The sequence below is a fragment of the Saimiri boliviensis genome, chromosome 7 (assembly GCF_048565385.1).
Source record: "Saimiri boliviensis isolate mSaiBol1 chromosome 7, mSaiBol1.pri, whole genome shotgun sequence".
In the NCBI taxonomy this organism is placed as follows: Eukaryota; Metazoa; Chordata; class Mammalia; order Primates; family Cebidae; genus Saimiri; species Saimiri boliviensis.
In genome coordinates, this window is record NC_133455.1 from 108,473,834 (window position 1) to 108,496,859 (window position 23,026).

At 40.9% G+C, this 23,026-nt stretch overlaps 3 protein-coding genes across 3 annotated transcripts in view; 1 reads left to right on the forward strand and 2 right to left on the reverse strand.

The window, feature by feature from the left end:
- Positions 1 to 6,873: 6,873 nt before the first annotated feature.
- Positions 6,874 to 15,263, reverse strand: AMIGO2 (adhesion molecule with Ig like domain 2). The gene is made up of 2 exons (XM_003941462.4): positions 15,175 to 15,263; positions 6,874 to 14,789 (listed from the first exon to the last, which is right to left on the reverse strand). Exon 2 carries the CDS (start codon positions 14,724 to 14,726, stop codon positions 13,161 to 13,163), a length of 1,566 nt encoding a protein of 521 aa, XP_003941511.1. The 5' UTR covers positions 14,727 to 14,789; positions 15,175 to 15,263; the 3' UTR covers positions 6,874 to 13,160.
- An 83-nt stretch (positions 15,264 to 15,346) lies between these two features.
- The window catches only part of PCED1B (PC-esterase domain containing 1B), a 171,651-nt gene continuing 163,971 nt past the window's right edge, over positions 15,347 to 23,026 (forward strand). Inside the window, 1 exon segment of the mRNA XM_074403184.1 lies at positions 15,347 to 15,430. The gene's annotated coding sequence lies outside the window, so the exon portion shown is untranslated.
- Positions 15,415 to 15,777, reverse strand: LOC141585182 (uncharacterized). Its single transcript, XM_074403185.1, has one exon. It carries the CDS (start codon positions 15,775 to 15,777, stop codon positions 15,415 to 15,417), a length of 363 nt encoding a protein of 120 aa, XP_074259286.1.

The window sequence follows — 23,026 nt, forward strand, 5'->3', positions numbered from 1 at the left end:
AAAAATACAAAAATTAGCTGGGCATGGTGGCGCATGCCTGTAATCCCAGCTACTCAGGAGGCTGAGGCAGGAGAATTGCCTGAATCCAGGAGGCGGAGGTTGCGGTGAGCCGAGATCGTGCCATTGCACTCCAGCCTGGGTAACAAGAGAGAAACTCCGTCTCAAAAAAAAAAAAAAAAAAAAAAGAGTAGATGAAATGGAGTTATAGTGGATTGAATATGGTTATCTACCTCCCTGCATTAATCTGGCATTTACTGAAATGGCAACACCTTTAGGAGTAACACAGAAGGGTAATCTCTCCTGGTTACACACCGTTTAAGAAATACTGGGGATAGTAATGATTTAAACTTAATGTTAGAAATTGAGCTGAATGATAAAACATAACGTGTTTTTAGACTGCAAATAACATATATTAGCAGACTCCAAACTGTGAGAATCTAAAACATATATTAGTGTAGGAGAGAAGGACCAAAGCTTTCCTAGACCAGTACTAAATTATTATGAAACTGCATTTCAATAAAAAAGAAAAAAAGAAAAGAGAGAAAAATTTAAAAAAAAAAAACAGAGAGGGAGAGAGAGAGGAAGGAAGGAAAGGAGGCAGGAAGGAAGGGAGAGAGGAAGGGAGAGAGGGAGGGAGGGAGAGAGAGAGGGAGAGAAGGAGGGAGAGAGGGAGGGAAGGAGGGGAGGAGAAGAGACATGGAAGGAGAAAAGAGAAAATTAAATAGAACAAATAAACTTGGTGCCAAATTCAGTGGACATTTTTCCATGAGAATAAAAACAATCATAAGATTATAAACATGAATAATACATAGGAACATAAATTTTGTGGCTGCTGTCAAAATGATAATGCAGCTCCTATTTTCAGAAATATTTTTACTGTATACATTCAGTTAATTTTATCCAGCTGTCAGTATACGTTCTGAAAGTTGCCAGAAAGCGAATGAATGTGAATATTTAAAACAATGAGTAAAATAATCTTAACATATCTGTGAACATAAAGAAGAGTTTGTGCACCGAATGGCTTCACTGTCTACTTTTTGGCACAGGTATCAAGGTGTTACCCAACCTGGTGCATGTAGGATATGCTCTTGGAATTCTTTTTCCAACAGAAATGTTAGATTTGCAGTGAATATTTTCAGTCTTAAAGGGACTTTCTCATGGCCAATAGTAGCATCGTTTTCTGAGATGGCTGGTGGGGACCACAGAACCAGTCTGCTGTCTGCGATAAACTGATTCAGACAAGCTCAGGTAAGGACTTGGCTCTTGAGCTCACACTCAAAGTTCTTCAGTGCAATGACAAACACTCTTAATTCTTCCATTACAATTCTTTTTAATGGTGTGGTTAGGCTGTCTGGGTACCCATCAGCATGTGGCCTTTGCACTGACCACTGGTAAAGAGAGGACTGTGTGGCCATGTAATGATCATAGGCTTTGGGATCAAGGGATATGAGGTAAGATCCCATCCTGGCTATCCACTAGCTACGTTACATAACTTCTGGCAATTTTCCCATCTGAAAGTGGGTCTAATAATGTCTACTTCACAGGGATAGCTTACCTCTTCATGATTATGTAAGCAAAGAATTTAGCACTGTGCCAAGCACAGAATACAGTCACCAGGGCCGACAGCAGTCACTTTTGGCAACACTAACGTGTTGCTGCTCAGATTTTCATGTACTGGTTATTTTTCTTTGAATTAAGCCAAAAATTATAGAATCTTTACCTAACACCCAATGTATCCAAATGCCTACTTCCAGCAAAAGTTATGGTTATTCCAAAAGTAGAATGTTAATAATAAATCAAAAAGAGTGGGTCTTAACCAAGAAAGACAGCCAAGTGCTTTGAAGCCAGACAAATCGGTTTCTAATCTTAACTTCCTACGTACTAGCCACATGGCCTTGGGTGAGTAATTCATTTCTTTCAATTTTCTCATATGTAAAATGGGCAACAGTACTTACTTCAGGGTGTTGTCATCTAGATTAAATAAAACAACGCGTATGAATCCCGGTTGTGCCATTTACCAGCTGTGTGATCTTGGGCAAGTTTCTAAATCTCTGGATGCTGCAGTTTGCTCATAGGTCAGGAGGATTTCACAGTCATCCTAATGCAGAGGTTGTTAGGAGGATTACATGGGTTAGCTCAGAGAATATACCTAAACAATGACTGGCACATGGTAAGTCCCCAATAAATATATAACTCTATTCATAATTTTTCATTGTCACTTCATCTTCATTGGTTTTATTGTTAATAGCCAGAAATTAGGTTGATGAGATGACAATGGCATACAGTTGAAAAAATTGCTTTAACACTTCAGAGCATAACACGCCAAGAAGATTAACCTACTGGAAACGGTACATTGTCCACTGCTCTCTTGGGTTTCATATTATATGAACTCTCAATGGAAAGCAAAGAGGAGTTAAGGTGAAGGAGAGAAGTAGTTGCTCTGGAAACACTGATGGAAGTGAGAGGGTCACTTGAGCCACTGAAACTGGCACAGTGTCATCTTTCATAGCTGTCCTCACCTTGCATTTCACAGTTCACAAAGCACTTCATATCCAACATCACAAACTTACTCTCCCCATGCTCCCCCTTGCAGCGGGTGGATATGCTGAGTGACCCATCCCCATACTGCATACATACCCCACTCTACTCAGGTTTATTTTTTGCTTGGTTTTCTATCTAGTGATAGAAGTTTCCCTTCATACCACGAATTAATTTTTTAAAAAAATATGTTGCCATGGAAGTTGCTGGAAGTTTCCAAGTATCAACAGGAGAACAGTTAATTGGCCTGTCAGACCACACAACCTCTACAGAGGTCATCTCTGGCTGAGTAAACACTGCATCTCTGCCATTTACTCACTAAAGCAGTCAAAATTTCTCCTGACAGAACTGGATTCAAAGAAAAAAAAACAACCTGCTCCAAAGGTAAGAGACAGCTTATTAAATTTGTGTCAGGTCTACTGCCTGATACCTTTTAAGCCCAGTCTGATTCCTTTCAGGCCCTTGACACGTGCTAATTGGCATTACTCTGTTAGCAGATGCTGAGAGGAGACAGACATCAGGCTTCCTGCTTCTCTGTACGCAGCATGACATCCTCTCATAAATACCAAATGGGATGTCTTAAACAACAGGGAAATACATGTTAAATGGGTACTTAGATGTATTTAGACAGCTTATTTATCACTGAATATGGCAAAACTCTTTGTGTGCTCTTTTGGGGGGGGCGGTAAAGAATGTCACAAACCACGAAGCAAAGTAGAAAATGTGCCACGTGGAAATCAACCATATTGTAAACAGTCCATGCCTATTGTGGCCTTTCCATACCTTGGAGTTTATTACGGTGGGCCCTCTTACAGCTCCTTCCTGGGCTTTCATTCTTCTGACAAATATTTATCATTACTGGGCCAGGTTCTGTTCTGGGCACTGGGGATCCAACGTCAAACAAAACAAATAAAAATGCCTGTCCTTGTGGAACTTATATAGTAATAAAAGATGTAGAAGTCAGATGGAGATGGATGTGACAGGGATGGGATGGGGTGGGAGGGCTTGGTACTGAGTGGGGGAATCAACTTTAATTAACCTGGTCAGAGGCCAGGCTGAGCAAAGACCTGAAGGAGGCCGAGCCAGTTGGGCCGGCATAGGGGGAAGTGTTTCAGAAGAAGGGCAGAAGCCTGAGGGGTAGCCAGCTTGGCGCACACAGAGGCTGGCGAATGAGAGCACAGTGAGTGTGGTACAGAGTGGTGGGAAATGAAGCTGGAGAACTGGCTGGGGTGGACACAGGCAGACCTAAATAAGGGCTCAACCGCCACTGCACTTTAGAATCCCCTGTGGAGCTTTTAAACCAAGTGAATCAGAATCTCCTGCAGTGGAGCCCAGGACTGCAGATGTTTTTGAAATCTCCACATGTGCCTCCAGTGAGTAGTCAGAGGAAGGGCATGAGCTGCCTTCTGCTGAGAGGCGTCCTGAGCTCTAAGAACAGACCCCAGGAGGGTAGATGCAGGGAGGTCAGTCAGATACTGCAATCATCCAGGGAGGGAGTTAGCTGGTAGCTGGGATGTGGGATCCAGTGGAGGTGGTGAGAAGAGCTCAGACTCCAGGTATAGTTTGAAGGCAGAGCCAAGAAAATGTTCATGCAGATCAGGTATAGAGAGTAAAAGCAGAAGGGCAGTCAAAGATGACACCAAGGTTTTGGAGCTGAGCAACTGGAAGAACGGAATTGCCATTTGACTGAAACGAGAAAGGTCAAGCGAAGAACCTGGAAGGCATTTCAGCATCATATACAAACACTTTGCATGGAAATGCCCATAGATAGCATAACGCTCGGTACCTGGCACATAAAAGACTCACTAATGCTTTAAAAAGACAGTAGGTGTGGTGAGGCAGAAGGGCAAGTAGCTATAGCTGAGTATCTTTAAGGTGGTTTTGGTATCAAATAATAAACATGTGTTCCAAGCATTTTTCCAGAGATAAGTAGAGGAGATGAAGATGTAGCCAGGGAAAACTTCCTATAAATGCCTCTGCCTCTATCTCCTCTAGATCTTTAGATAATGTGGGAAGAGGCTTCATTGCCTGGCAGAAATTCTGGCAACTGCCCCTACATTCAAGAAAAGTATGAGATATGCTTAATACTGGTAGATAACACTCCCATCTCCCCCATTGTGCGGTACTTAAAGCTGAATACCCTAAGTGACAAACAGCAGGGGAGTTAGCCAGCCACCTTGCCACTGTGTATAGAAAAATCTCTACAGAGCAATGCCTGCTCTAGTTTTGGAAAACCTCAGCCCTTGTATGGGGCTATATGTAATTTCATTTTCAACAACCCTGCCTAATTCCTAAGATGCTTAATTTTGACCAATTAAACAAGAAAAAAATGTAATAATACATCTGTCCTTCAAATTACTTTGTACTACAGCTAATTAAGGTCCTTATTACAAATTATATACAATAGTCAATTATATGCTTTTCAACTGAATCTTTACATGAGTAAGATTTATTAACACAAATAGCTCCTGACAAACTTGGCCAAGGAACAAGCACTATATTTCCTCTGGGTTTTGGGGAAACGTCAGAGTTATTATAAATGGTTGCTTAGGGGAGATATTTGCTATTTTCTCCACTGATTTGAAGTAGGTCAGATTGAGAGCTGAAGGCTTCCCTAAGGTCATAATTAAGTATGAATATTAAAAAAAAAACTGAGAACGAATAAAAAAATGCAACTTCTTTAAGCTTTCACATCACAGACCTTGCATTGTATTTTCACCTCAGGCAAAATACTTTCTTTGAAAAAAAGAATACAATTGAAAAAATAGACTTAAAAAAAAACTGTAATAGCTCTACATGCCTAGACTTTGAGAAAGATTTGTGCAAACAAAAATGCTTTGGAGAAGTATTTAACCAGGCTGAGTTAGGGCAAAAGTGCACACAAAAGCTCAGAAAGCAGACTGAACTACTGTGATTTAATTCTGCAGGTCAGTCTGATGTTTTTTTCCCTTCTTGAAAATCACATCCTTCTGTTTCTTTCCACCCAAATCATTCACTCTTATAAAACTAGCTTAGATCAATATCTGAGCTAGCAATGCAAATTTAATTACAGCAAGGCCTGGGTAAACATTAACTCTAAGACATGTCTTGGTCTATAGAGTGATAACTGAATTAAGTAGGATTATTTCATCATTACAGTATTAAGCTCACAATGTTACACAAGAGAAGCTAATATTTCTAACTCTTTTTAGCCTAGCAAAATATGCTATAAGCATTTACATGAGCCAATTTCATGTTTCCTCCTTGAAGAGCTATGAAATAGGAATACATGGCAGCTACATTTTCAGTGTAGAGAAAGGAATGTGAAATAAGGAAACTTCACTCTGAACCCCATCCAAAGGGTCTAGTAATCAAACTATCGAAGGGCCTCATTATAAGACAGTTCCTGGGACACCAGCACTCTGGTCTCCTGACAGCCACTTCCGTTGAATTCCCGTGGACCTGGGAATTCATGTCTTGCCTTCCATCTCCTGCATTTTCAGCTGTGCAGATTCTCTAAACATAGTCTTCCTTGAAGCTGTCACTGGGTCATTATTTCTTCCAGGAATCTTTCCCTGACCTCCCTGTCTTTGGGCATTTCTATATCAGGGCACTGGCCTTGTGAGAAAACTTTATTTCTGCCTCCCTTTGAAACCTGGGAGCAGTTTGATCATCATTGATCTCTGGGTCAAGCACAGAGACTGGTATACATTAGGTATTCAATACTATTTATGGAATGCATGCATGCATGCATGCATGAATGAATGAATGAATAGAATTAAAAAGCTAAGGCATGCAAACACATCCCATGTGCTAGGTACTAGATAAAGAGATCAAAGACACATCCTGTAGAAGTTGAGGATCTGAGTCAGGAAAAGAGGGAATATAAAGGGAGGCAGAAGAATATAAGCCAGCATTTCTTGAGGACCAAAGCAGTGAGTTGCTAGGATAAAGGTAACTGCAGCATGGAAAGGCAGAAAAGAATCCTGGAAACAGAGCCAGCCCGCTGAAGGAAAGGTTGCCTCAAGCCAGACAAAGGGAGTCAGGAGGGCTAAGGGGGCACGATGAGCAAGGCCCTCTTCTGGAGCTGAGAAGTATTACAGTTTATTAGAAAAGAGACATTAAAAGACTGGGTTGTGGGCCGGGCGCGGTGGCTCAAGCCTGTAATCCCAGCACGTTGGGAGGCCGAGGCGGGTGGATCACGAGGTCGAGAGATCGAGACCATCCTGGTCAACATGGTGAAACCCCATCTCTACTAAAAATACAAAAAACTAGCTGGGTGTGGTGGCGCGTGCCTGTAATCCCAGCTACTCAGGAGGCTGAGGCAGGAGAATTGCCTGAACCCAGGAGGTGGAGGTTGCGGTGAGCCGAGATCGCGCCATTGCACTCCAGTCTCAAAAAAAAAAAAAACAACAACAAAAAAACAAAACAAACAAAAAAAAAAAAACACTGGGTTCTGAATCCAGACAACTGGGTTTAAATCCTGACTCCTTTACTACATGCTCTTTAGGCAAATCGCATCATATTCCTAAGCCTCAGTGTCTCCATTTGTAAAGTGGACTTAAAAATAATATCCTCCTCACAGATGTGAGATAAAATACATAAAGCCATTAGCATGGAGCTTACATATAAGAAATGTTATTATTGTTTTTATTTGCTTTCTGCATGCCATGGCTAGGACACATTTAGTAGAAGATTTCAGCCTAACCGTATGGAAGTGAGGGCTATGCGTGTAGAGAGAGAGCCAGTGCAAAATTTTAAGGTCCCTGTCTCCTCTGGATCTGATCAAGAATGGTAATGTATAACCCTAAAACATCAGCTAACTGCAGGTCAAGATCTAGCTACGGTAATATTCGTGGCATTTGTGGGACGGTTATGTAGCATTTAAACCTGTATCACATTAGCCCAGTTGGTTAAAACAAGATATTTGAGTATATTCCTTTCTCACCTCCTATTGGCCATTATAGTTACAAATAGATTAACTCTTCATTCCTTTTGAATAGGTTTATTTGTTTACACTCTCAGTTGTACTGTAATCTCCTTTAAGAGGATAGAGTGGTTATTATACATCATTTATGGCTTCCACAGTATCTAGCAATGCCTAATAATCTTCTCTGGATTACTACTGGCCATTCATCACCAAAGTCATCACCCTCGATCCTAGATTTTTGACTTCATGACCCTAAGATCCTGTGGACACTACAAAAATTTTTTAAAAATATATTTGACACTCTGCTAACCTTATAGGGAAGTTTAATCAAGTAAGCTAGTGAAGCTACCTTGTGAAATAATTTTTGTCTTAAGAAATCTATTTTTTAAATTAGTTGGAAAAATCTCCCATGCAGTCTGACTTGTCTCTGCTACTTTCCAAGAAATTTAAAACAAATTATCTGATATTCCCTCAAACAGAACGTTTACCCATAAATTCGGGTCATGTTCTAATTTTAAAATATTGAAATTAGTCACTTATTCATTTAAATATTTTGATATATAGTTTATAATGATAAAGCAGACATTTATTTTGCGTATTAGGCAATTTCATGTGTGAAGTGCAACTGGACTAAAAAGAGCCAATAGACTGGAGAAGGACTAGTCTATCAAGTTCATCTCTTCTAAGGTAGATTTCAACTTTTGCTACTAGTAACACATTGTATTTTATAGGAAAAAAAAACATGTTCACCTTTATTATGATTTATAATCTCCTGACCTTCCGTTTCTCTTCTCCCCAGACGTGCTGTGAGCATTAGTTCATTCAATTCTTACATTTATAGAGAGTTTACTTCCACTCATGCTTTATAAAGTTATTCTATTAGTTAAACGTCTATGTGAGTACTGTGGAGAGATATTTTTTAAATGATTATCACGATAAAAACACTTGTTAACTCGGTCACCTGGGAAAATGGTTTATCCTTTTTGAGTTGCTTTTTACTATATGTAACAGAGTAGTATTTCCCATCTTTTAAGGCTGCTACAACAAAGAATGATAGTAAATAAAAATGATCTCACGCAGCGAGCCTGGTGTTTAGTAGGTGCTTGATAAGTTAAAACCACTATAAATGCCATATGCACATTTAAAAATGAACAAAGTGTCTATTTTTCCATGCTCTGGTCCTTACTGTAAAAGAGCTTCCTTCCCTGGCATCTATCCACAAGCAACAATGGCTGCTTAAGCAGTTCTCTCAATTATTCAAGAGGTTTTTATAATGGTTTTTAGTTCTACTTTTTATATATTACCACCCAATAATACTTGCAAGGGAAAATTAATCATCATCTTTCCACACTAACTTTCATATTATAATAAATTAAATCATGAATTGGGGGTCTGGCTTTTGAGGGAGGAATGAGAGAACCATGAAAAGAATCTGTGCTTTCTTTAAAAACTATTATTCTAATATATTGGAAAAGCGAAGAGTTTGCTTCCATGTAGATGAAATCTGCACTCAAACATCCTTGGAATATGTCCTCACTTTACTATAATCTAATCAAATTTGAAAGTTCTAAAGCTCATTGTTAGGAACCCAATCTGTTATAGCTGCTTCAAACTAAAAATAGTTTTAACAAATGAAAGAATCAGGGATATAGTCATCTCAGAGTAATTATTCCATGTTCCCCAATTTAGAAAATATAAGTCATAAATTACAGCCAATTTACTCCATGTTTCATTTAGTGTCCGTCAATCAAACTCTTCTGTTTTTCTAATATATGAGAGTATTTTTAGAGGGCTAAGATTTTAATTTTTATTAATAAATGTATTAGCAAGTAAGAGGAATGTATTTGGACATAGCCTCAAATACACAATTTGCTATGGTCTCGTTTCAGGATCTGTTTCACCAAAATAGGTAGAATCAGAATGTCACAGTAAAGTTTTTAAAAAGTAGTTGGGCAGCTCCTATCCCAAACTTCTTGAATCGGAATCTTTGCTTGAGGAGTGTTCAGGGGGTAGCTGCTGGAAACCCTTGCTTGTTTAACTTTCCCCTGGAAGTCTATTGAGAAGCCTAGTTTTTAACCTACTGCTAGATCATCTGGTAAACCAGATGACACTGGAAGGTGACACCAAGCTAGCAACAGTTATGACAAAAGAAAAGCAGTGGGGTCGGGTGCGGTGGCTCACGCCTGTAATCCCAACACTTTGGGAGGCCGAGGTGGATGGATTACGAGGTAAGGAGTTCGATACCAGCCTGACCAACATGGTGAAACCTCGTATCTACTAAAAATACAAAAATTAGCTGGGCATGGTGGCACACGCCTGTAATCCCAGCTACTCAGGAGGCTGAGGCAGGAGAATTGCCTGAACCTGGGAGGCGGAGCCAAGATCATGCCACTGCACTCCAACCTGGGTGACACAGTGAGACTTCATCTCAAAAAAAAAAGAAAAAAGAAAAGCAATGATGCTGTAGGATGCTTAGACTGTATTCCTGTCTTAATAGTGCTTCGCAGGATGATCCCAAATCAAGTATCTTTGGAATTTCAACTGGTAGTGTGTCTTCCCATTTCTCTTATGTTTCCACCCCCTAAGTTTCACTTATGTCCCTTCTGATTAGCATTAGAAAAATGTTTAAATATAAAAAACATTTCCCCTGCAAATGGTTCAAGCAATTAAAGCTAAAAAATGAATATAGTTTAATGTGTCTAGACTGAACAGTGAAGAGTAATGCAGAAATTGATTTTAAATAAGAAAATCTTTTAGGTCCTTCTTTCAGATTCTAGATCTTGAAAGTGTGTTTAAAATTTTAACTCACAACTATAGAATACATTATCATATGTACACAGAGAATAGTGGACCCAGTATCTTTGTTATAATGCAAAAATACTCTAAACCTTGGAAAATTTCACTTCTATGATCTTTGATTGATTTATCCAGTGAGTTTCCATGTCTCACAACTATAAAATAAAAAATACTAAGTGGCTTAAAAAATAAGCCAGTTACATAAATCCAGATTATTACTTGGAAAGAAAATTATATAAAAGGTCTCAGTGAGATACATTTTAGAAGGATAAATTACTTTTGTTCCTATATTTAAAATATATGTGATCAGGCTCCTATCAAAAAATTGATACATCCAAGAAGTTAAAATAAAATTCTACATCACAACATTCAGTTTCATACTCTTTTTTTTTAATCAACATGCCTTCCTACTTTTGTTCAAAACACAGCTTTGCTTTTCAGTATTTGGAATTTTCTGTTTGGTTGGTTGGTTGGTTTTGGTTATAAGTATCTTAGTTTCTGTCTCAGCTCATCCTATCATTTTGCCAGAGAGCCACTCACTACCCTTAATACTGTCCATATTTCCCTGCCAAATATAACACTTATTTTCATAGGATCAAGGATTTGAGGAATCGAAGACCCTTAGGGATCCCTTCCGAAAAAGATTTAATTCAGGGATCCTCTTTCCAACTTCCCTGTGAGAGGATAGTCCCAGCTCTATCACACTCCTAGAGTATTCACAGCCCCTTGTGGCAGCCCTTCCTTTGCTGGAGAGCTTTCATGGATCAAGTGGTTTTCCTTGGGTCCAGACTAGCAGTATGATCCTAAACAAACACAACATTTCCTGAGTCTGCGTTTCTATAAAGGAAGAAGAGGTGATGATTTCTAAGGCCCTGCAAGTCACAGGATTCTTCCTAATTATTTTAATGGCAGTAAGCAGAATAAAATGCCTGCTTTTACCATCTCTGGCTCTGAAGGATATTGTCTAAAGGGTGAGGTCCATGTTTAAGAGGTGTTAGTAATTTTTAACACCATCCAATAAGGCATTTTCAATGCTACTGAGCAGCAGGTCTACATCCTGTTCCCTAAAAGCACACTTACTGGCTACTTGTTCCTTAACTTCCTGCTATCCAGTCTGCCACTGAAAGTCCCACATGGCACCATGCATCCATTATTATTGTTATTACTATTTTGATTACTGATTCATTCACAGAAAACCACTACTGCCAAAGTAAGTGGTCGATGTTCCATCTTTATCTACTTCTCTGCAATATTTTTCCCAAAGGAGAATCCTTGATTCTCCTTTGCCATGTTTTGATCACTTTTTATCTGAATCCTTGGTTCCTTTTCTATGCCCATCCCTTGAAAAGGAGTTGTTTCTTTGGACCTCTGATCTTCACCAGGGAGAATGCTAAACTCCAGCTCTCCTCTATGCTTGCCACTGTCTGACCTTAGACATGCCATATTCTCTCTGGGCCTCATGTGTCCCTGAGAAAAGAGAAGGAGCTGGAGTGATGATGTGGAACGTTCCTTCGAGCTGTACACTGCCATGCTAGTCTATCTTAATCCCATTCCTGCATTCCTTCAGTATGTGGTAGTGTCTCAGAAAGCCAGTATAGGTCTGTGATGATGCTAAGACCACCAAGAAATCATTCATTCCAGTATGGGGAGAAACCTTAAACACCATCTGGTCTGAAACCTTTGTTTTACAGCTGAGGGAACCTAGGTTCAGAGAGGGTACTTGATTGCCTCATAGCAGAGACAGGATAATAAGGAGGTCTCCTGGGCTCTCACTTGTTGCAAAATAAGAGTTTAAGTGTTTTCTGAATCTGGTTAAAGGGCATAATGATATCAGAATAAAACGTCATATAGAAGGTACAAATTGATCTAGAACACATTAAAGCCTTCCTCTCCCACTTAAAAAAAATAAACTTTACTATAAGAATTTTAGGGAGAGATTTGCTATCAGTGGTGCTTTATACAAAATAGCATAATCTGAGAACATAAAACATTTAGATTTATGTTTTTAAGTAGCCAAATAAAACATCAAGTCACAGATTAGATGTATTTACATTAATTCAGATGTCCAAAGCACAGTAAGATAGGATCTATTTAATAGTTCACATAATTTAAGATTTACATATACACAAGCACATGAACCAATATATTAGTTTGCTGGAACAGAGATTTAAGAAGTTACTCAGACATTTTGGTATTGACACTTACATATTTATGGCAACAAATCATGATGACTTTAAATTTTCAATGAACTCTTTTGTACAAAGATACAGAATGGAAAAAATGTACAGAATGAAAAGAAGACAGGCAAACAGTTGTACTTTCCTTGCACTATTTATATAACACTGTATAGGATGTGGCATTATCCAGTGCATTTTATCAGTGTCGTCTATTCATTCTGGTCTGAAGTGGTAATTTTTGGCTGAATAATCCCCAAATCTAACTTTGCTTTAGGCTTTATAATTAATTGATGCTTGATTCTTCTTTCTACAACTTTTAAAAATAAAATTGAACACTAGTGCTTTCTTTAAAATAACTCAACTTTGGTCCTAATAAGTTAGCACAGTCTATTTTTAAAGGACACGAATACATAAAATTTATTTTTTCTTTCAATACCCTAAATAAAGGGACAAGGGGAGTCATATCACCTCTGGGCCTGCTCTGAAATTATCAATAGTGCCAAAGACTAAGATATTGTCATCTAGAACTTAATCTTTGGAAAACAACCCCATCTTTCTCTGGCACATTGAGGAACTAAAGTGCTTTACCTCATCTCCTACCAATCATGTGAAGAGACCATTTGATTGTATTTCAAAAAACAAAACAACACAATTTCTGTCCTGCTGTTTATTTTGCAGAGCACACACAAAGTTAAATATGAAGAGATTAAATTATGACATCATACAAATATAGGCACAAATTAAGTAGATGCCACAAAAGGTGTGTCAGAAAACACTGAATTGACTGAATCTGAGTCAGATTTCCCCCTCGTGGACTTCAGGATGCCCTCAGCTATCACTGCCTCGCTGGGAAAGAGCCTGACTTTCCCGTTCTGCCCTGCTGCAGTATCCTTCAGGGGTTCCAAAAACACCACTCTTTTACCTGCACCTGCCTTCCGTTCATCCGCGGAGGCATCACTAGCGGGGCCAGGACTGAGAATTGATGAATGGGCATTGCTTTGGTGTAGCATATTTTTCTGTCTCTTGGTTTTACACTTGCAGGGACACGGAGTCAGATAGAGGTACAAAAGTACCAAAACTATACTGGCCACGCAAGCAGCAAGAGTGGTAAAAGCTGTGTTAAATGTCTCATGAGCATGAGATCTGCTTACAGTGAAATTGCTCACATTTATTGTGACGTCCACAGTTTCATTTAACAGGCGTTGCCTATTCATTGCGATACAAGAATACACTCCAGCATCCTCAAAACGAGGGCTTTCTATAACCAGACTTCCATTGTGAAACACGTGAAAGTTTTCCATCTCTTTATCCGGCTCTAGCAGTCTGTTATCTGGACCCACCCAAATGAAATCGGTATTTGCATTACCTGTCTTGCTGTCACAGTGGACAAGCAGTCTTTCCCCCACCTGAGCTTCATGAATAAAGCCAAGCGCACGAAAGGAACCATTGATGATGCTGTCAGAGCAATTCATAAAGCTATCCTGGAGCAGAAGTACCTGACGCGAGTGTCTGGAGTCAGACCACAGGCGACAGGTGTAATCATTCTTAAAATCCATCACTGAGCTAAAGTGCCTACGATACCAAAACACCAGCAAGGAGTATAGGGAACAATCACAGACAAATGGGTTTCCATGAAGGTAGATGCCTCTCAGCTGTTTTCCTGGCACTAAATTTATATGGTGCATTGGCATGGATGGAATTCGGTTATAAGAAACATCTAAAAACATAAGTTCCGCCAGCTTGAACCTTCCAACATACAAATCCATCGGAAACTGTGTGAGAAAATTTCCACTTAAGTAGAGTTTCTGCAACTGGGAGAGGCCTCCAAAGGCTGAAGGATCAAGATAGGAAATGTGATTGTTGTAAAGCAGAAGCACTTCCAGAACCTTCAATTCTTGGAATACAGCATTTTTCACCGTCTTCAGCTTATTGGACGATAAGTCAAGACACTTCAAATTTGGAGTTGTGGAAAAACTGCCCGTAGAAATGCTGGTGATGTTGTTATGACGAATAATTAGGGTGTTCAGCTTTGCAAATGATACTGGAATCCACTCAGAATCCAGAAGCCCAATTCTGTTATAACTCAGGTCCAGTCTCTTAATCAGTCTGAAAAGGTTCCCAGGCACCTTGGACAGGTTTTTGTTGGTGCAGCTGACGATGTCAGTGGCACAGATGCAAGCGGTGGGGCACACCCCAGAGGTGCCAGGACCCACAGTCACTGTGATCACCAGCAAACAGAGCAGCTCCCTGCAGCCCGGTCTCACGGCTCCAAGCAGGGTGGGCAGAGTGTGTACACGTAACGACATTATGGTCGCCTCTGAGTCTCTTCCCGGTGTCTTTTCCACCGGCTCAGCCTCCCACCAGTGAACCTGGCAAACAATTAATATTTAGGAGGGGGTAAAAAGCAGAAGCTGACTACCACTAGTTAGCCCATAAGAGGCATACTTTCTTTCCAATAACTTTTGAAATGGATTTTATTTCACACTGGGGAGCTCTGTGTTTCCTCTTTACTGTTAAATGTATTCTTTCCTGGGTTAGTCCTGCTAAAAGACATTTACAGTCACATTCTCTCCATACAACCCACTGTCTCACCCACCATTAGAAACTCATTTTTTTTCCTAAGGTGCAGCCTGTGGTTTGGTTTTTTTTTTTTTTTTTTAATAAACTCCCTTCAACAGACACAACTATACGCAAACGTAGCCTACAAACAATTAAACGGAAAGACTTCAAGCACCCATCCAGAAAATAACTCACAGAGCTGGGGAGCCTGGCTGGCCCCGGCGAGGCTGCCGACGCGCTGCCCTCCGAAGGTCTGCGCGTCAGTGTCTGTCGCTGCTGCACCTTCCGACTTCCTTTCCCTCAGGCTCCCGGCGGGCGGCAGCCTCTCGCCGGCTCTCAACTTTGAGGAGTTTCAAGCAGCCGCGGCGGCAGCGGTAACCCTGGGCGCAGCAGCCAAGCTCTCCGTGGGCTCCCGGGGACTCTCCCGGGTTCCTCTCATCGCAGGCTGAAGGTACCGCCTCGGCGCTCTGGCAGCCGAGTGCCCGCGCGCAGGGCGCCCGGCTCCCGGAGCTGGGGCCGCGGGACGGGACGGGGCGCGGGCAGCAGGGCGGGAGCGGGCGGCCCCGCCTCTCCGCGCTCGGGAGGCTGCAGGACCCGGGGTTCCCGCGCGCCCGGGGCCGGGAGCGGGGCTGGGGGCCGCTCCCAACCCTGCGCGTCCTGCCTTTCGCGGGCAGCAGCTCGAAGCCTGCGGGAGGGAGCCGGCTGGGCGCGTGGTGGGGTGAGCGCGGTGCGGAGGGGGCGCGCGGTGCGGAGGGGCCGCGGCGCAGCCAATCCGAGAGGCGGCCGGCGCCCCCTCATCCTTCCCCGCGGCCTCGCCGCCTCCTCCCGCCTTCCGCCCCCCGCTCCCACCCAGACCTGTGGAACGGCCGAGCGGAGCGGGGAGGAGGCAGGGCTCCACACCCGAGGCCCAGACTCTCGTCCTGGGGTCAAGACGCCCCCAACGGCTCGCCTACCAATGACGTCCGTTCGTCCGGCTCCAAGCCGGGAGGGAATGGGGTCCAGGAAGGCTAAAGGGGACACGCCCAGCCACCGAGGGAGGGGGTCTCGCCCTTGGAGACCCACGTCGCCACCCAGACCATGGAGTCCTCGGACCTATTAGAGCTTTGCTTTGGGGCGAGGGCCATGGAGGTTTTGCCGGCGCCAAGTGCAGTTGACTGGCAGGGTTTATAAAATAAACCCAGAAGCAGCCTGACGTCCCCGCTAGCATTTGGGGAGGAGGTCCCGGGGAGGGAAGTCGGGAATGTTTCCTCCCAACAGAGATCTCTGCCGGGAGGAAGTAACCGGCAAAACGCCGCGGGGACACCCCTCACCTCCCTCAGAAAGTTCTGTCCCTTTCCTAACTCCGGAGGCGGCAACAGGGACGGTGTCCAATTCAAGAAGCCCGAGGGCAGGCAAGGAGGCTTGGAGTCGACCTTCCGGCTGGAGTGCAAAGAAAGATAAGGGTATTAACCTAAATAATAATAATAACCCAAAGCAGACCTTTGTTTCTTTTTCTCTGTTCCCTCTTCTCTCCTTTTTCTTTCGTTCTCTCTCTGACTCTTCTCTCTCTCTGTCCCCGCCACCTCCCGGTCTTTTGCAAGCGTGCTCTCGGCGCGCGCGGGACGGGAACTTAAGGGGCCTGTGCGCGGAGGCTCTGCATCCCTTGCAGAGATGCCGCCGCTGACCAGCGCACTGTGGTTCAGCGGGCGCGGAAGGTGCACATCGGAAAGGGCGATTCAGTAATGAGGTGGAGGCTATGAGGCTGATGAGCTCCACGATTAAAAATCCATTTTTGTTTAATTCCAAGATAAGTTTTAACGATGGGATTGGATGGAGCCAAATGGCCCATTTGGCCGTTATATCCGGATTAAAAGAAATAAATTACTGCTCTGACAAAAGATACCAATCACAGTAGAATGAAAAGCAACCAAATTTAGAAAACAGTTGGGGCACAACAGATAACTTGTAATATTACTTAAAAATAAAAATGATGAGGACAACCAACTCTTCCTCCCCCTCCCCCCCGCACCTTTTCACTTGAGCAATCTTGAATTTAGTGATGAGCAGTCTTGAATTTAGTGAAAGTCGTTTTCAACATAGTCCATGAATGATTGCTGTGGTCTGTCAGATCTGTTAGACCAACGCCTAATTTAAATAGAATTGTTTGTGGAATAAAGCCAGGATAGCGCTGATAAATCTAGACAGTTTTCAGATGAGGACAGGTTGATTCAGATCAATAAATCTAGACATTTTCAGATGAGGACAGGGTGATTCAGATCAGTTTATTTCATGAGAAGTTGAACTTTATCATAAGCATGCAGCCTAAATGCTTCATGCAAGCATTCCTCACTGTGCACTTCCAGGGGAGAGGCAGAGGTTGAGATTTTCCAGTATTAGGCCACACTTCCTGGGCGGGGGTTATCAAAAAACTTGGTCTCCTGGCCTTCAATTTTATAGATTTAGAATGGTTAACAGAGGAATAGAATTAAAATTGCCCAGAGGTATGCTTTTTAAATCACCAATAAATGACCAGGTTTTTGTAGGATTTTACTAGTTAACATCCTATTTAAAGGAAACCGTGAAGGCAGAAGAAAGACCTGTATTTAGTGCAAAAATAGTCTAAAAAGAATAAGTGATTTTAAAAAATGGAAACAGGAAGGTTTTATTATAGCTACAGGCATATTGTAGAAACACTATGCACAGATTACATAGCATAAGTAAACTAAATGCACTCAAAATCCGTAGTAGACAAGGCTCTTTATCCATTTGAAGACCTGATCTGGGGAGTTTCACATGTTGGTAAAGGGGAAGAAGGTTGTAAAAGGATTGAGTTTACTAGCTGGGAGGAAAGAAAGGTAAGAGTTGATCTTAAGGTATAAGATATGACCTTACTTTGTGGAGGATAACATTTTTATCTTTCTAGCATTCCTTTCCTTTCTTCTAACAGATTCCCTCTTTCCACTAGGAGGTAAATTCCAAGAGGGCAGCAGTTTTATCTGTCTTGGACATTGCTGTATTCTCAGCTCATAGAACTCTGCTTAACGTTAACATTCAATAAATTTTTGATACATAAACTGATGAATAGAGAACCTATTCAAAGTGGTTAAGATATGTTTTATCCCACCTGAATCTGCTGGTTGCTGTCCTTATCTTATACTTTAAAAGCTTGTCTTAAAAACCAAGGGGAAGAAAGGGAAATAAGAGCCCTGCCAACATTATTTGAATCCTGGATCTGGTAGTACCTGAAGGCCACTGGATATTTTTACTTCCTTTTTAATTATATTTTCTATCTCACCCCCCTTTATTAGCTTAAATTATTTTGAGTTGTTACGGAGTCCTTACACATTTAATCATGGTAATAATAAATATGTACTGAGCCATTATTATGTATTTTCACAGCCATTACACTGTGCCAGACACTGAGCTATGTCATTTATTGCTCACCACAGCCCTGTGACATTATATAATCCTATAACTCAAATGGTAAACAACTGTGTTCCAAATTATTTGAAAATGAAATGGGATGCAATTATCTCAAGGTTCTATTTGTAGGATTTAGATTAAACAGAAGAGAGACATTTCTGCCAGGGTGTTTCCAACCTAGAATGGGTTGCCAAGACAGATGGTTGAGTTGCCTTCTCAGGAGTTTAAAATAGGATGCGATAGATACTCCTCTGGCCTCTTCCACATGACATAATACATTGGCATTTTTGACCATTCAGTAATGACTCCAAGGGATTGTAGAATGTGGCTTGACACTGGACATAATTCTGAAACTAGTATGCTAAGAAAGGTGTGTGGTCATGTGAGTGTCTAGCTGGGTTTGGAAATACCTTCTGCCTGGAGACAGTGATTTGAGTTGGTGAAATTGCAGGAGTTCTCTCTAGCCTTGTGATTTACAGAATTATATCAGGTTGTAATCAAAGACTTAAAGAATTAGAGATAGGAGACAAGAAAATGTTAACAGCACATGTTTGATGATTCTGTCATTTTTACAATAATTAACGCGTCAATAGCATTTTATGTCTGAAGAAGGGCTTTCATTCTTTATTTCCTTTGATGCTAGCATGCCTCCTGTAATCAGGTGGAATTTATACACTGGCAGATATCTTGTTCCCTCTCTTTTTGGCGTGAGGCACGCTGGGTGTTCTTTGGAGATGGAGTTCAGTGCGGTCCCTGATTGCTGCATGCAGGAGCTTCCTGTGGAATCTCCTCACTCTGGCGGGCAGCACTCTTAATAGGATTTTTACGGTGTGACTTAGCTTGGGCCCACAAGAAACACATACTTTTGCCTACCAACTATGAAAGTGCACTCAGCTCCTACAGCATCCTGTTCTTCTCTTGGTCTGCTCCAGTTGGCTTTTGTAAATTGCCCAAGATTTCTTATAGAACCAGATCTCTCACCCAATCCTATGTTTCATTATATGGAGACACATTTTCAGGGGAAACTCAGAACTCATAGTCCAGCATCTGTGCTTTCTGAACTTCAGGAGGCATTTGTCAGCTTGTGGCTTGTTTCTCTGGACGCTCTCTTTACTTGGCTGGAAATGGGGAGATAGAATGTGGGTACTCTGCGGGAGGTACTGCATGTTCTTCCCAGGAAGAGTTCACAATGGGGCAACTCTTTAAGCAGTCTCCACTAACCCATCTGATTGTTCTGTCTCTTATCTTCATTGACATAGGCAGGACAGTTTTCTGTTTTTTAATTCACTTGAGATAAAATACACATAACATAAAATTTACCATTTTAAAGTGTGCAATTCAGTGATTGCTTAACATATTTACAATACTGTGCAACCATCACCACTATCTAATTATAGGACACAGATGCTCCTCAATTTACAATGGGATTACATCTCCCAAAAAAACAATAAATAAGTCAAAAATGCATTTGTTTCATCTAATTTACCAAACATCACAGTTTAGCCTAGCCTACCTTAAGTGTGCTCGAAACACTTACATTAGCCTACAGTTGAGCAAAATCATCTTTAAAGTGCTGAATTGCTCATGGAATTTACTGAATGCTATACTGAAAGTGAAAAACAGAATGACTGTATGGGTACTCAAAGTATGGTTTCTACTGAATGTATATCACTTTTGTATCATTGTAAAGTTGAAACATCCTAAGCCAAACAGAACCATCATAAGTCGGGGACCGTTTGTATTTTCATCACCCCAAAAAGAAGCCTTATGCCCATTAAACAGTCACTCCCATTTCCCTTTCTCTCAGCCCCTGGCAACCACGAATGTACTTTCTGTTTCTATGGATTTGCCTATTCTGGACATTTTATATAAATGGAATAATTCAATATGTGGCTTTTTCTGTCTGGCTTCTTTCACTTAGCCTGTTTTCTAGGTTTGGATGGGGTTGCAGAAGCAGCTAGGATCATGCTGTTGAAAGCCCTGCATAAGTTAGCTGCATTTGAACTTAGAATGTGGTTGTGGGGACCAAAGTCCCATTTACGCAGAGTCTTGAATTATAAAAGTATTAAACCTCAGTGTGACTGCAGAAACCTACCAATAGTTCAAGGTGAGGAGATCTAAGAAGAAATCTAAAATTTAGCTTTAGCAAAAAAATATTTAGACTGGATTCGGGGCTCATCCCTATAATCCAAGCACTTTGGGAGGTGGAGGCGAGCAAATCACTTGAGGTCAGGAATTGACCAGCCTAGCCAACCTCTCTACTGGTGAATGCCCATCTCTACTAAAGTTACAGAAATTAGCCAGGTGTGGTAGCACCTGCTTTTAATGCCAGCTACTCAGGAATCTGAGGCACTAGAATTGCTTGAACCTGGGAGGTGGAGGTTGCAGTGAGTGAGAGATCAGGCCACCACACTCCAGCCTGGCCGACAGCGCAAGACTCTGCCAAAAAATATGTATATATATATAACCTCTCCAGGAACCTCAAGAGTTCATTTAGGATATAACAACTGACTATTTCTAAAGTTCCTTTCAGCTTCAAAAAATTAACTTGCTTTTCTTATAACAACGTGTTCTCTATTGCCCAAGTCCCAAGAACCGTGGGTTTGTTTCTTCACCGGCCAGTTAGCACTGCCCTGGGCAGACAGACTCCTCCTCTCTCTCCAGTGAATGATGTCAGCCCCATTGCTACTTCGGGAAAAGTAACATAAGGCAAAATCTTTATAGTTGCGAGATCACAATAATCTATTAAGTATTCTATTGTGATGGGTATCACGTGCATTGGAATATTTTCTTAATGTGTAACAAGGATGTTGGTAAATAAATCAGTGTGCATCCATTTGGTGTATGTACATTGTCAATGAAATAATGTGGCAGGGGGATATCTGGTGACAAAGCAAAAAAATTGCAAAATGGTATGGTTCCAGTTTCTGTGAAAGAAATATATATATGTTAATTATATGGCTTGCATAATCATCTGAAAAATTATATACCTGTGTCATAACAATATTTCTTTTAACATATTTCTTCTCTTTCCTTATCTGTATATTCTATTATTCTAGAGTCCTTTGTGAGAAGAAAAAATACAGTGAAAACTTAATAGTTTTTAAAGTCATGTGCATCAGTGTTTCTGCTTAATTTGATTCCTACTTCAGAATCAACTACTGTACTTTCAATAAAACCCTCTTCTGCCTTCTCAGGCAGGAAGTGACTTAGACTTCCCCTGTTTTGAAGGATAATAATTGCTGTCCTTCTTTAGCTCTGCATTGTTTACTGGGCGGATATTTACTGAGCACCCACTGTGTGCCGGGCACTATTCTGTAGTCTGAGATTTACAGTCATGCATAAATGCTACAATAACCATACAAGCCTGACTGAAATTAGGCATAAAATAGACATTTAGATATTTCTTACTGCCCAGTTGTCCACATTCCCAGGTTTGGGGTTCAACAACCTTAGGTGGGATCAGCTCCCAACAGCTCTGAGTCCTTTTCCCAAAGGCACGTTCTTAGTCCAGCCTTTGTGAAGGTGGCATGGTCCCCTGCCCACACTGCTTTTTGTTTTTTATCAAGAAACAAAAATAAAAATAACAAACTAAAAATTTTTTTCCTAATTCTTAAAGTACTGCACTATGTGCTTATTGCTTAAAACAAATAAAAAGGAAGTTATAAGAAACAGAATCAGAGAATGCCATTTACAATCTCACTGGTAAGTTATAATTTCTGCTCAAAGAATAAATCCGCTGAAGTGAGGAACCTAAGAAGTTTGCAAGAGGATGATCTTTTTTCTTTGTCATAATTATATAATGAGAGAAACAAACAGACCTCTTTTTAAATACTTTAACATTCTTAGCTTTCGGAATAAAATAAGCAGATGAAAATTTGTTTTAAAAAAATTCGGTGTGTCAAAACCATGCATTTAGCATTATAGTTACCTCTTGAGATTTTTGATCATAAATGGCAGGTGCTCTAGTTTTTATTTTGCTCATTGTTAACCTGAAGAGATCATCTGATTGAATTCTCAAATGCTATTACATCCCTCAAAATTGGGGTGAATTTTGCCTCTCTGATAAATACGGATAATATTTAACAAAACCAGTTTAGAGAACTATGCGAAGCATTCAGTGTCCTACTTTATGCCCTTTAAAAAATCTGTTTTCCTGTAACAGTAATTAATTTATCATAGCTTTATAAAGGGAATCTAATTATTCAAAGCAATATCTAATTTGAAGCAGCCATTTTTCACCAACCAACATTAACACTAAACAAAATAAAATTGAGAGAGAAAAGAATCAACTCTCTCCATTATACAGTCAGCATTACTGCAAATACTTACTCAATTATTTTCAGCAAATACAAGGCCCTCTTTGGTGGCTGCTCCATGAGTAATTTGCTCTGGAACTCTGACCTTTCAGTTTATGACAGTGAAAAGAAACATCACATTATTGCAGGAGAAGACAGAAGGACCTCTTGAAAGACCCAAGAAAGTGGTCTTGATAATAAGACCTACCACTTTTTATAGTCTCACCATATACCAGGCTTCTCATTTAATTCTTATAAAAGGCTTCAGAGATGGGCATTAGCATCCCCATTTTCTAATGAGGGCCATGGGGCTTAGTTGGTTTATATAACCTGCCCAAGATTAGTGG

What these genes read in the sequence shown, in the direction of transcription:
- AMIGO2 (XM_003941462.4), bottom strand. Translation starts at nt 14,726, where the DNA reads ATGTCGTTACGTGTACACACTCTGCCCACCCTGCTTGGAGCCGTGAGA.
- LOC141585182 (XM_074403185.1), bottom strand. Translation starts at nt 15,777, where the DNA reads ATGAGGGGGCGCCGGCCGCCTCTCGGATTGGCTGCGCCGCGGCCCCTC.